The 15,380-nt window shown below is 32.6% G+C and overlaps 1 protein-coding gene across 5 annotated transcripts in view; it reads left to right on the forward strand.

Annotated features, from left to right (window-relative positions):
* Positions 1 to 15,380, forward strand: part of sd (TEA domain transcription factor 1 homolog scalloped) — a 66,978-nt gene that overhangs the window by 35,050 nt on the left and 16,548 nt on the right. For all 5 annotated transcript variants that reach the window (XM_090109881.1, XM_090109883.1, XM_090109884.1 and 2 more), the window contains one exon: positions 9,047 to 9,177. In XM_090109881.1, the coding sequence (XP_089966007.1) occupies positions 9,047 to 9,177 (131 nt within the window). The remainder of the gene's footprint in view (positions 1 to 9,046; positions 9,178 to 15,380) is intronic.

Below are 15,380 nucleotides of genomic sequence, written 5' to 3' on the forward strand. Positions count from 1 at the left end.
CATTTGCAACGCATATTACGTAAAATAAATAACTATATAAACGGCTCGTTCCGACCGCATTAAATTCAATGCATTTTAAATCATGCGATATTTGAACTTGAATATTGGTAATCGATTCACATCAGCACAGCGTGATTTTGTCGATATTTCCATAGTTATATAATGGTTTACTATTTTTATTATGGTAGCCGGAGTTTTGCATACACCTGTGACGGTAGCGCGCTGCATTCTGCGGTAGGTTTTACTAAATGCGTACGTGCACGCCTGCCACGTGGGCTTAGGGTTGGCAAATATAAAGCGAAAGTTTGCCAATAGATAATACAGCTTCAACCCTCAAAATGTAGTTCTCTTATTGTTAAAAGTTTGTATTCATCTAAAAAGTGTTTATAAAAAACCGTAACACTCAAAGAATAGAATCATATTTCAAACTAGCCAATCCCTTTTATACTACTGCCTATTGTTAGAACCCTAATTACATAAAAAATTATTTAAGTTAACTCTTCAGATTTTTACATAGTAAAAATATCCAATCAATGATATTGGATTAAGAAGAAACACTCAACATACATGCAATATGTGTCAGTTTAAGCGAAAACTAGTAGTCCCATTTAAACCTGGTTATAACCAGAATAATCCGGTTACGATAACCCTAGGTGTACGTCTCCGTACGGCACGTCGCTACCGGTTGGTAAACATTCACACACGCAGATAAACATCTTTGTAAATCCGCACGCTTCAGCATAATACCGTAATTGGGTATAAATAGTACATGGAAATGGGATTGAACAATGCAGTTCCCGCTCTTGTGGACTGTGGTACAGACTTCTTGAATATCATGGAAATGAGAGAAAAATGCATATTTTTCTATATCTACAATACTTGTTTATTAAGTAAATTTCAAGAAAAAATATTATTCTAAATGTTTTTAGTAGTCAATCTTTTACAAAGGCTCGTTAAAGTGGAGTAGCTATTAGGAAAAACGGCAGTAGGTAATGTTCTTAATTCGCCATGAAAGTTACAGAATCGGTCGCTCTCCTCGTTTCAGTTTTGAAAACGACGGTGAACTAATCTATGAAATATCTTGAATATTTATGTCATTATCTAGTATCATGTAATGAAATAAGTTTAAAATAATTTCATTATTACACTTTTCCGAGATATAACCATTTGTAAAATGAGCAAGCTTTACGTATCCAATTGAAAATCTCTATGAATTCTTTCTTTTTAAACATAGCAACGTAGAAATGGAATAATACGGCAAGTCTATGATTTTTCCACATACTGGAAATCGGAGTGAGGCATTAAAATTAGATCGCAGGGTATTATCGAGTAGACTGAGCAGTTATGCTGTTGAATAATGAATGCGTGGGGTTCCCATTCACGTCACGTGTCCCATTGATTTGCTTTCATGTTACTCGTATTATTTTAATAAGGTTTATTCAACGGTATTTATGGATCATATTATAGGTCCCTTATTATATTGGCTTATTAAACGACGTCTTTAGGATGAGCTGATTGTATCGAGGTCTTATTAATTGCTTGAGTTATTAGCTATAAGATCCGTGGTGTTATTAGAATGAGTATGAATAAAATTAATCTGTATCGATTTTGTATTATATTAGAGTTATTCTGAACAGAATAATGGATAATCCCCTATAATATAATGAGTGAATTAATTAGTGTATATTATGCATTGTAGTCGTAAAAGATACGTAAGTACACAATATAAAAGCACAAAGCCACACAACATTGGCAAACGTAGTAAAAATACATTTCAATTCCATAGCTCACATCACTTACGTAATGTAAAAGGCTCGTTATTAATACAAATATGATGCATTTCTCATTAAAACAATCTAGTTATTAATGTAAAGCATTAACCAGTCCTTTGTTATATGAAAGCGAGGGCAAACCACAGGGGCGGCGATTTGAGCGAGCGTTGAACGGTCAACCGAAAATTAATTAACATACTTTGGTGCGCAACCGGACAGGTGGCCACCCACCGCCCCATCCGATACGGATATTATTTCTCCATTTCCCCCTTTGCAGTTTATTTGATGTGCGTACTGTACTCCGCTCTCCGCACTCGATGTAATGATTCGTTTTTATCTGCGCCCTACTGTAGTCGACCACGCTCGAAACTATCTGGTAGCTTTAATATCTACTTTCGCAGAAATAATGTAAAGCAATTACGAGGTTCTTGTTTCTATCCATTTCTCTGTACGGTTGTAATGTATTTAAATACAAATAATTTAAATAATTAATGTACATTGAAACACGATTTCAATATCACATATTGCAATTTTGAGAATTTATTTTGTATGAATACGTATAAAGAAGTTTACCATTCGTAGCATATCAAAAGAGTTCGCATTGCAACTTTTTAATTAAGAGAACCGGTGATGGAATGTAAAATATTATATGTATTTATTTCTACACCAGAATGAGGAATTGTTACTTTGTTACGTATATACGTAAAAGTACCAACCGTGGCCCATTTACTTTATAAGACGTGTAATTAAATAATCCAAGCCCGGCCTTGCTCTGCCAAATTAGGATTTTTGGATACTTTTGAAATTGTTTTCGTAATAAATATTTTATAAATCGCGAGGCGTTAAAATTCACGACATTGATATTTTAATTTTGGAATGAAGGCTTAAAATTGTCAACAAATAAGTATTAATTGAGTCAATATAATATGCTCTACTTATAGATACTTATCAATTATTATAATATTGTACAATGTAATGAGTTGTATTTCTTAATGTGCTTTTATCCTTCCCGTACATCGGAGATAACTTGTAAGTTTATAATGTTTACGCTTAACAAGGAACAGTTTCCAAAATTTGTATATAACATGGGTTAAGTTGCCACACTGAACATACCTTTGACCGAGGTAAGTGCCACTCCTTCGGTCTTGGGATGCTTCAACATATTAGGTTTATAAATACTGAATAATGGGTTTTGGCTACACAACACAGATATAATCACATCATTTTATTGGTTCAAAGAAAGTTGTGAGTGCCTTAAGAAAGGGACACGGAGTCAAATAAAAGTGTATGTTTAAGATATGTAGTTCTACATTTTCATTACGTAGATGCTTATTGTAATTTTGATACAATACAAAATAATTATCAAAATCAACCTACATACCGTAAGTAGATACAATTAATTTCCTCTGAACTTTATGCATTATAGATTTATTACCATCATTAACTAGCCGTAAAGTAGACAAAAATTATAAATAGTAACACGACATTATCGCTTTTCGATGCAAATTAGCCGAATGAAATTCAAATTGGGCAATACTTATATTTGTGGAATTTTGGAAATGCTTAATGAAAACGAATTTATGAGCCCACATAGGTACGTGTGCATATTATTATAGGACTAGGAATTGATTAGACGTTGAGCTGTGAAAAAAACCGTTTTATTGCCTCCGTAGAGTACACGCGATAAAGTCTAAATGGTACTAAATTACCAGAATTATTCCGTACTTCGGTATTAAATGCATTCCAGTTAAAGGAATCGCGTGCTGTTACTGCGAAGGACGCGGGCCTTTTTCATTTCATGTGCTTTTAATTTACTTAAAAAATCGGAATCAACAGCATTCTAGGTTTCTGTTTGCATGCACTGTTTAATTGTCGTTTTGTATGGGTGTTAGGTTTCTTCCATTTGTTGTATCGAAGTACTAAGTGCCAATAAATTGTGTACAGAAATGTGAAGAATAGGGAAAAATAGAAATAGAGAAGATAGAATATGGAATTTACCTTGTGTTGAAATTATTATTCGGTACACAATTTCAACAATTTTTTATGATTCTCTATATCCTGCGCTATCAATCTAGGATATTTCCTATTACATTAACATAACATAATTTGATATTTCACAAAAAAATAACGATATATTATGTAAGTTCCCAACTTATTCATGTGACCAGAATGATATTTCACCCTTGTAGTATAATAAAATGAGCAATGAAAAGCAATTTTCCGGCTTTCCCTTGCCTTCCGTCCCTCTTGAAAAAGCGTCTTATTTACTCACAAACTAAGTGTTCGTATGAAAACGAATAAGGAGAGATTAAATTGGAAATTCTTATCTGTTTGTGGGATCGAGATGGAAAGCGGACATATGACCTGAATAAAGTTTCACATGGTGAATCACAGAAGTGCATTCGTTTATTTAAATTTAACAAGTATCGACATCAAATAAACATACAAACTTATTGTGAGTCCGAATTTTTGGGATACTAATTTAGGTACAAGCTTTTTTTTTTGCAAGGACAAAATATTTTTTTGAAGTTTTTTTTATGAATTAGTATTTAGCTACATGCAGAACAACTTTACTAGTTTTAATAACGCAACGTTTAATAGAGTTATATTGTAATGCGGCATAATTTGGTTAATTAATTCTGTCCGTTATTGTTAATTGGTCTCTTTGATGGTACGAGTAATATACGCATTTGTGCGTATCAAAAGTTATAAAAAGTCGCTTAAAAAATAGATGTTTAAGTTCACGGTACGGAAAGCACTTGAAGAAGTTTACAAAGGAATAAAAAAGTTTTGAGTCCAGATTAAACTATTAGTTTTTTTTTATAGTTTGAGAATGACAAAATGTAAGAGAACTGTGTTACATGTAGGACAAAATCGTTACTATAATTTAAGCAATTTTAACCGAAGCTTATCATCTAAATTCTAAAACATAACCAGCCATGATCAAACATAAGACCGCTTTGTTGTTAACGCACCTAACTGAAAAGAATAACAATATAAAAAAACATTAGCATTAGTAATGTATAAACATTGACATTAAAGGTTGCGGTTTGTGGTGGTCAGTGCCACAAATTGTGACTCCCTTACCTACACGTATGAAAGTACTTGTACGTGTGATTGCAAATCTTTCTTTTGTTTAAATGTATAAAATAAGTCTTAAAAGTTTTACAAAAATGTACAAACAGGTTAAGAATAAATTACAATGTTTACAGTGTAATAATTTCCATGATCGATAGAAACGTTTTTGTTAATTTTAAAACTCAATATATATCTTTAATAGCGAGCCATTATTACGTAAATGAACACGATCATTATAAACAGCTATGTACGAATAATGTGATAACTACAAACATTAGTCTTCAAAGGTCTCTATTTGATGATTCACCGTCGTATTAATACGTAATTGCCTATATCTTAATATACCTACGTGGTTTTTAACGGAACTGGTTTTGTGATTAAAGCGCTTTTTAGACTGATATTTAATAGCATATTGTAAAATTAAAATCCCCAAAACTAAAAAAATGGTTTTGATATTGTAGGCATAAGCTAAGCGTTTTCTATACTCTACTTGTTTTGTAGACCTACATATAGTTTTATTCATATTTCAGTAATTATACACAACTGTCAATACTACTCGACCTAGCTTCACCGGTACTGATTCTTCACAACAACCACAATAAAAACTAGGAATTTCAAGTAATATTACAATATGCAATTTGCATCAGACCTCGTTCATATAGGTATATTTAACTCCAAAACGTACAAATGACCACTAATGTTCATATTGTACATCAAAGTTAGCGATATTGAATCGTGTAGAGAATAATGAACGAGATTCGATCCGCCCACTCGACTCACTAAGTACGGACATAATTTAGCCCGATCTGCGTCTTGGATGCACTAGTTATTGAGAAAGTTAAACATTGTTCGATGATTATATTTGTGGCGAGTGAAATATCTTGTGCCAACTATACTTTGATGTGAACGGTAACGCTTGTAAGTGATCGGATAGTGTTTACTAGTTTATGGAAACTGTTGTGACTTAAATTTTTTGCAATAATTTTATTTCTGTATAAGTGTCCCATCACGTATGTAAAACACGTAATACTAAGCATAAACTAATTTAAGTCATTAGAGTCTATTTAAATGAGTTAGGTATACTTAAAAAATCCACTCATAAAGAAAATTAGCGTTATGATTATTATCAGTTTAAATATCATCCTTTACCACCGTAGATTCACCACCTTCAGTTAACTTTTTCTAGTGTTAAGGTGTAATTAATTATTTACAATATTTTATTGAATAATATAAAAAAAAAACATAATATCCTTAAATAAAGATCCTCCTTTGTATGGTTTACATTTATTATTTCTCGTGCATGTTAAAATATCTACACTACACGGGGACCAAATAAAACAGGCACTCGACTGAATTCTACAACCGTACTCGAAAGATGATTACGTCCAAATATTTGGCGCGATATAAAATCCCATTGAGGAAGCCTCAAACCAGTTGCGACCCTCGAGCTCCTGAGGGGCGCCGGTTATTGCGGACACTTGTCATATCAGCTATAGGGGACGCTTTATTATTTTAATTATTGCACATTCACGACGCCCTTTGTCAGCCGCCGCTGCTTTCGACACGAATTAGTCTAGATTGTTCTAATTGAACGCACTTGAGCTTGCTTGCTGCTTATGAGGTTAAGAACGCTATTTTTAGTAGTGTTACGCTTACGGTACGATTGTACATACTACAATTATAAATGTTAATGAATTGGAACTGCAAATTTTCATTAAATTTAGTCAACATCATTTCAATATATGAAAAGATTAAGTACCTAAGTAGCTCAACACCATGATAGGCGACAATCATGAAATCAAAAAAGCGACAGGAGATGATGGTAATAAGTAAAGAAGCACTATTTTCGGTGCTAAATTCCATTGCTGTCATGTATGCAAAAGTTTCCATATGGAAAAAAATAAATGTCTACACGATTTTAGGATCCGAAACATCCACCGAAATTCTAGTAATTAGCATGATCAGTACTAATTAGTACGATCGAGTCATTCATCGCTCGTACCAAAATTAAAACGAATCTTCTGAAATCTCTCTCAAATGTTTTATGTTACTACATATAGAGTGCAGTGTAAACATTTTTTCTTTACCCGATGCAGTGCACTCGTACTGTTTACATTTACTGTCAAGCATAATCATCAATATCGGGTTTTATTTGCAATCGTAGTCATTAACAGTTAATATGTATAAATAAACATGTGTTATACTTATTGCTACCGTTCTTTTGTTCGATTGAGAAGAGATTTTTTTATTAAGTTTGTGAATTTGCAGTGTGGTAAAACAGATAAATTGACAGTTACGAAATCTACAAGATAAAAGTTGTTTGATAATGTTTAAAACCTAGGTATATTATTTAACTGCAAAAAATATACCGTTAAACTGGTAATGTCAAATAATATTACAAATGTCGGCTAAAACACTGAAAAAGCTTGTCCATTAAATGTTTTATTCAGTGGACGCAAAATTTTTAAACTCGCTTTTAATTTCGCTACCGAAAGCACCTGCCTAAGTTTTTGTTGTCTATACATTGTGCTTTAAACAAAGGAAATTTATTCATTCCTACACATATCAGTCTATTCATTGATCATGCCAATGAATAAATAAGCCGACCATAAAAGGGTTAAATATCCTAGCAGTTATTTATATGAAATAATAAAAATCATGAGTAATTCATAATTTATTTTCAATCGATAACGCTTCATGTTCTAAATGGTTCCGGCAACGTAATGTCGTGGGAAAACACTAGATTTATTGTCAATTAATTATGTATTAAGTTTTTCTTTTAGGTGTCTTACTAGTAGATTTATGATCGAAGAAATTATTTATATTGCGTAGGAATATATAACAATTCAATATTCAATATAACTAATGCGAATGCAACGGTGCATTCAAAGGGAAGAGATTTTTATCAACCGAAATAATAGGGTAGCAAGGTGCACAATATTCCAAATATGTTTCAATAATATTTAAATCCCTTGGAAAAGATAAACAGTGGCTTATAAAATACACTGAAAATTTATCAAGAAAACGGCACACGGCGCGGCGTCGCGAGGCTGCCGCATACTTTTACTCTCCTCCCGATCCGATCTTCATAACGAAATTCTTCGTTTTGATATTATATTTATATTGTTAACATTTCGTACCTGCATGTTGCTAACGGTAAATATGAAAATTTCAAGAATTCCTACGACCTCCGCCCGAGGTCTTGTTACAAAGCTTATTTACTCGGTATTAAGAAAATTTCGAATGGATACCCTTGAACGTTTATGTTTTATGGTCTGTAATAAACGTCTGTGTAAAAACTGAAAGCAGGCAGCGATCTGATAAATAGGCCCGGCATTTGATATCGTTCCAATTAGTTGTTTACTTTCAAATATTAACATCTGAAATAAGATGTCTTAATTTAATTTCATTTCTCTGTGTTTGTATCGGGATTACTGCTTATATCTGCAACTACTTAGCATAACCCTTTACAAAAATATTTCTTAATTTTGAATAATTCAATTTATTTAATGAAAAATTTAATATTTTAAGCAGTTTTACTGCGACAAGACAAAATCGTCGTGTACTTTTAACTTTAACTAAACTACACTTGGATATGTTATAAAAGGCTCTTTCTTGATTCTTCTAATTTAATATGACAAAGCAAAGAGTAAAGACACAACTCTTCAAAAGCGGGACTATTACGAACGCATCAAAGCACATACATGTTTACAACATTATTAGAGACGAGCCACAATACGCTCAAATTTACAATGTGCATTCGAATTTGTAAACAAACAGAGAGTTTGACGTCAAACCAGAAGGACCTGTGCATACTGAGAATAGCTTTTATATCTACTGATTTTCATTTGAATTTTTGACTGGGAACATATTTTTGAGATATCATATGTAAAGTGCAGTCGCTACTTTTCATATATACTTAGATTGAATTTAACTTTTTTACTCCTATCTACTCTATATTTTCTGGATAAAGTATCGTTTCGCCATGGTTTATGGCATAAGAGTTATAATGAACATAATATTATAATGTATCTTTTTTGTACATTGCTGAAAAAAGAATCGTACCTTTTGATTAACTATTGCTCTACTTATGATGACGCCTTCGTCTCAATAGTTGTTCTTTATAGTCTAGTAGCTATTAACTTAAACTCATATACTTAAACTCTATTTTAATTATGTATGTTTGTTTGTTACAGCGAGCGGCGCGCTCGCGGCCGGCACCATTGCGTCCCCGTGGAGCACGGCGGCCGGCGCGCCCGATACCAATGGCTCGGGCGGCGCCGACGCGAAGCACCTGGATGTCGGCGATGCTAGCGACGATGAAAAGGTAAATACTTGAGCACTTAGAGGGTTCAACATATTAGAGGATTAGGATTATACTGTCCGGTCGCGGAAGAATTCTAACAAATACCCGCGGCCCCATCATTAAAGCGCCTCGACGGAACACAGTGGGGTTTTAGTCGGTAAGAATCCGACATAACCCACGGCTCCTTCCCCGGGGGCCGTGGGTATCTTTGGAAGATTTCCCCACTATAAAAAAAAGGGTTATACTGTCCAAGTTATGACTTTGCCGAAGAGTGAACCGGTTCCTACTAGGGAAGCGCGTACCATCTTAGATTACCATCAGGTGAGATCGTGTTCAACAGCTTCCCTATCTAGAATAAAAAAAATATAATAAAAGCACCGACGTTAAGATTGTAGCGATGATGAGGTGTATAGAGGAAATGTTTAAAGTTCTTTTGGAATGTTGTTCTGTAGAAATCATGGGCGATGCTAAAGACGCAAAATTACGTGAAATAAATGAAAATGTATTGCTGTGCAATCGTAACAAACATTTTCATATTTCAAATTTTCCACCTTGTTTCACTATCATTACCATATCGATACATTTAATGAGACACAAATAAAATAAGAAAAATCACTTATTTAATGGGGTTGCAGCTCTCCTAAGTGCTAATAGGATTGTCTTTTGCAATGAGTTCCTTCTGAGATATTCAATTTACGTCCTCTTCAGTAAATAAATTAAATAAATATAGTTACTAGAAAAATCAAGAAATCGGTCCTGTATCCGTCCACTAATGGAGGAAATACGGGTACACATAAGTGCTTCGCTTTGACGTTGATCTTCTTTACGGTAGATTTTGCTCAGGGGGCCCTGCTCCGAAATGTATGTTTCTAAATCATGGTTTTTGGATAGAAATCATCATATTTAAAATCCTAAAAAAATATATAGCACAGATAAACGTTTGATCTAGTGACTTTTTTGGATAAAAACACAATATTAAACATTTGACTCGATCAAAAAAAAATCAGAAGTAACATCGATTTTAAAAGCATAATCAGTTTTATGAGAATTAGGGGAACGCTATGTTTATGAAAATTTGACATTTCATTTACTAATCAGGTTTTACAGGGAAGTTTTTGGATAGATTTTTAATTTAGCCCTTATTTTTTTCTATATAAAATATAATACGTAAAATGCGACTCGCGCGCACCACGTCAGTGCAGCCAGCTGCCAGAGTCCAGCCGGACGTTATCGAGGGAGGACCTGTGCTAGTTTTGCTCCCGACCACGTTGCAGTCGCCGTTCGCGTATTAGAACCGAGCGGCGAGTAAAACGGCGAGCATGTCACGGTATAAATAAATCAGTAGTTTGATTTTGTTAGTTATCCTAGGATTATTGTTGTAAATATAAATTAACTTCTTATTCTATACTATTAAACGAACAATATTTGCATATTAATATATTTGTTTGTAAATACAGTGTGGAAATTTTCGATGGGCCCTGGGTGAAAGTACTAGAAATACTGGAGATAGCAAATTTCCTTTATTTTTAAAAAGAAATAGAACTGCATTCAAAGATTTTCAAAAATTTAGAATACACTAACTTACTTATTACATACTTATATTCAATTATTATTTTGCCTTTTTTATTTGTTTTACTTTAAATTATTATTACCAATATTTTCAGAAGAAAATAAATTAATGTATCCAGAACGAGAGTTTCATTTTAAACTTTAAATGTATGTATAAAATATACCAAAAAATTTTTACGAGAAATTAACAATAAATTATCTTTTATATTGTTTCTATCGATTTGAATAATAAAATAAAATTTGAAAAAGGAATGTTTCTTTTCAGAAAAATTTGCTATCCCTAGTATTTCAAGTACTTTCCATTCAGGGCACATCGAAAATTTCCACACTGTATATATACAAACAAATATACAGGGTGTCCCAAAAAGTAGTGATGAACGGAAGCTGGGAGGTAGAGGACCAAGAGGGCTATCCGAATCACCCCCATGTGTGTTATGCGATTTTTCGTATTTTCGGAGTTATTACATTTTTTTCAATTTTTCATCTATCGCCGAGTACGATGAGATTTTTATTTATGGTGACGTGAATTATTGCGCTAGATGCTTGTTTTTTTTTGTGTGCTAAGCTGAAAGATAGGCCAATTCAGTATGGTAACATTTACTATCGTTAGATCTTCGAATGGAATAAAAAAAAGAATTAAATGCCAAGAAAGATAAAATTACCCAGTATGTTCATAACTTCAAGGGCCCATAAAAAAATAAAATCACATAAAAAAGGTTTTCCATTTGGCTTTTAAAAACTTGCTCTATCGATCAGGTAGCCACCATAAAAATTTCATTTTATTATTCTGAAGGCTTCAATCGAAAAATTGAAATCTAAATGTGGTAAGTGCAAAATTTTTATTAACATGATGATCATTAAAACCAATAAATAGGTGTTTAATTACCAGAATTTTTTTAAATAGCCCCGCTGTTGCTCAGTGCAAGTGCGACATCACCGTAAAAAGTTGTCTTTTAATTGTCTGAATGCTTTTTTATCATTTTTAATGGTTTCTTCTGCTACTATGAATTTCCGGGTTATTTTGTCCAAATTGGGGCATTCTCTCAAGTAGCCGAGGTCTTTTTAGTATCCCCATTGAAAAAAAATCAATGGGGTTTATTCGAGGGACCGTGGAGGCCAGGCTTTAAAGCAGGCGTCACCGGCGCATGCGCAGGCTGCAACGACCAATCCATCTTTCAGGGTATTTTTGCCCTTTAGCCTGGCCTCCACGGTCTCCGGACATAAACCCTATTGAATTTTTTCCGTGGGGATACTACAAAGACGAGAGACTGCCACAATTTGGACGAAATAACCCGGAAATTCATAGTAGCAGAAGAAACCATTAAAAATGATAAAAGAGCATTCAGACATTAAAAAGACAACTTTTTACGGTGATGTCGCACTTGCATTGAGCAACAGCGGGGCTATTTAAAAAAAATTCATTTTTAAACACCTATTTATTGGTTTTAATAATCATCATGTTAATAAAAATTTTGCACTTACCACATTTAGATTTCAATTTTTCGATTGAAGCCTTCAGAATAATAAAATGAAATTTTTAGGGTAGCTACCTGATCGATAGAGCAAGTTTTTAAAAGCCAAATGGAAAACCTTTTTTATGTGATTTTATTTTTTTATGGGCCCTTGAAGTTATGAACATACTGGGTAATTTTATCTTTCATAGCATTTAATTCTTTTTTTTATTCCATTCGAAGATCTAACGATAGTAAATGTTACCATACTGAATTGGCCTATCTTTCAGCTTAGCACACAAAAAAAAACAAGCATCTAGCGCAATAATTCACGTCACCATAAATAAAAATCTCATCGTACTCGGCGATAGATGAAAAATTGAAAAAAAATGTAATAACTCCGAAAATACGAAAAATCGCATAACACACATGGGGGTGATTCGGATAGCCCTCTAAGTCCTCTACCTCCCAGCTTCAGTATATCACTACTTTTTGGGACACCCTGTATAAATATGCAAATATTGCTCGTTTAATGGTATAGGATAAGTAGTAAATTTATATATCAACAACATTCCTACGATAGCAAATAAAATCGAACTACTGATTTATTTATACTGTGGCATAATCACCCGCCTTCATAGGTCACCGGAGTTCATGCCGCGCCGGCTCCTGCGCAACGCGGGCGCGAGCCATCTCAGTGCCTAAAATGCCTAAACTTTCAGTACAAAGGGCTCTTAAGAAAATAATGTAGCATCTTCATACATAAAAGAAAAAATAAATAATTATGCTTAAAAAATCGGCACCGTTTTGACGGATAAGTCGGGAAAATTATTACTATAGGATCTGATAGAGGAAAATCATATGTTTACAGTACAAGTAACATGCAATCTTATATAAACAAAATTGCATTGATTTATAGGTTTTTTCTATAACTTTATATTTTTTACTTTGTACCTAGAAAATTACAAGCAATTAATATAATCACAACTATGTTTGCAAAAAATGCGTATTGAAAATAACAGATAAAATTCCACCACAAGCATTTCGCTTATGTTATTACTTTCAGATATGTTTAATGTTAAAAACCAGAAGCTATTGTTTTTATGTCAATATTGATTTTAAATCGTACGGGATGTTATTGAGAAACGAATATAAACTAACAAAACCAGAAGCGACTCGTATCGAGTGGTTCTAAGTAACACTGAATCACTATTTTGCTCGGATGCCAGCTAAAGAGTTATTTTTATTTTGCCTCTCGTATAGGAGTCCATTAATTAGAATGACGCACCTCTCGACGTTCGAACGATATATCGAAATTTATAGTTTGATTTCATAGAACTTTAAAAACTAAATTTTTTAACGAAATTCTGCGTCATAACACACAAGTTCGTATCTCTGATGGGTTCCATTTTTTATTATAATGTTTACGAATTTAATTATTATATTATCGTGACTTACATAATATTAAAAATGTTCCATATTTCATAATAATATCGAAAGCTCTACTGTGTAAACTGAATCTCTTCCGCAATTAAAATGTCCTTATATTATATTTTTGCGTATTTTGCCTCATTATAAATGTTAATTTTAAACAAGCTTTTAAAAATACAACAATCGGAAAGGTATAGTATATGAACTCACGAATCTGGTATATTTTAAGTGTTTTGAGTGCGGTTATCTCTTCTGATTATATCTTTTTTTAATCACCTTGGATCCGTAAAACAGTACATAATATGTACTATCTCAATTAAAAAGGATTTGTTTGGATCGGTTACAACATATTATGTAAATAATGAAAGCTATGTAATCTTAATAAAGATATACAAAAACATTAGGTCTCTTCGACAGCAAGGCCAGCAATGAAAAGAAAATTATTTTCTTGGACAAACGTATATAGAGGCGCTATTCCAACATCTTCACTCATAGTAGAGTTTAGTAGAATGGTTTATTATTAACTACATATATATTAATTTCCAAGAACTATATTTGAATCATTACAATATGTTAAACGTATCTGTTTTATGTACTAGTATTATTTAATTACGTTACGTGTTGTGAGGGAGTTTCCATAGTAAGTTATATTTAAACCAGTCTGGTTTTGAAGGTTATAAGATAGTTTGGAACAATTTTCCGCTGTTGAAAAAACTTATAATTAGCTCACATTATATTAAAGTGTTAAATTAAGTATTTATTAATGAGTTTCACAGAGCAGAACGATTTATATTGAATGAATAAAACACAATCAATTCACTAATGAATTAAGAATATATGTAAATATTTTTTTATAATATCGTGAATTTGGTCAAGTTAATTGTATGTCGTACAGCGTACTACATAAGTTGCAATTAAAATGTTTAAAATTTTTGGACACGTTCATTTCTTGTTCCGAAACAATGACCTACTTTTAATAATAATAAATAATTATTAATATTTGCAATAAGTACATACTGATATTTTGCAATTAAACAAACATGATACCAGTTTGTATGCAACCTTTCGTAATTAACATCAACGTAATAAATAAGATATCAATTTTTTAAAATGATATCTACATCTTGTTAATATTTGTGTCAATATACAGATTGCCGTAAACATATTTAATGAAAAGGGAAATATTTAATTAAAAGTACTCACCTTACTATTTTATGCAACATACCATTCAATAGTAGCCCTATACTAGTAGTGTATACCACAGTATAGTAGCTAACGCTATCTATACTGTAATATTAAAACAAAAACTAAATACCTTACACAATACATAATCTTAATACCCTCTATTAGACCCCATTTGGTTAATCGAATGCAAATAACATTCATATATCAAGTAAATACAACAATTAATTTGTAAAAATCAATAAAGCTTAACAGCTGCCAATTTGCGTTCGATTTGCATGAGAATACTAGTTCTCGAGCCAACTGGTTAAGTTCAAGGTTTCGAAAGGAAACAAAATGCGAATAGATCGAAATTACAAAATCGCTCTTACAAATGATTCAACAATGTAATCTTGTGCGCATTGCACTGATTAAAATGTTAGGAATTTGGAATTTGAATTTCGTAATACTTGATTTGTATTGATTTTTTCCAATAATGTGAATTTTCCTTTTACTTCTTACTAATGATAAAAAATTGACATGAAGTATGTTTGTTTTACATAACCATTTGAGTTTTCATGATTTATCGTTATGAGTAGTTTTATGATAGTA

The sequence above is a fragment of the Colias eurytheme genome, chromosome 15 (assembly GCF_061535395.1).
Source record: "Colias eurytheme isolate Ceu_HAF_F1 chromosome 15, ilColEury1 Martin Lab GWU primary, whole genome shotgun sequence".
Lineage (NCBI taxonomy): Eukaryota > Metazoa > Arthropoda > Insecta > Lepidoptera > Pieridae > Colias > Colias eurytheme.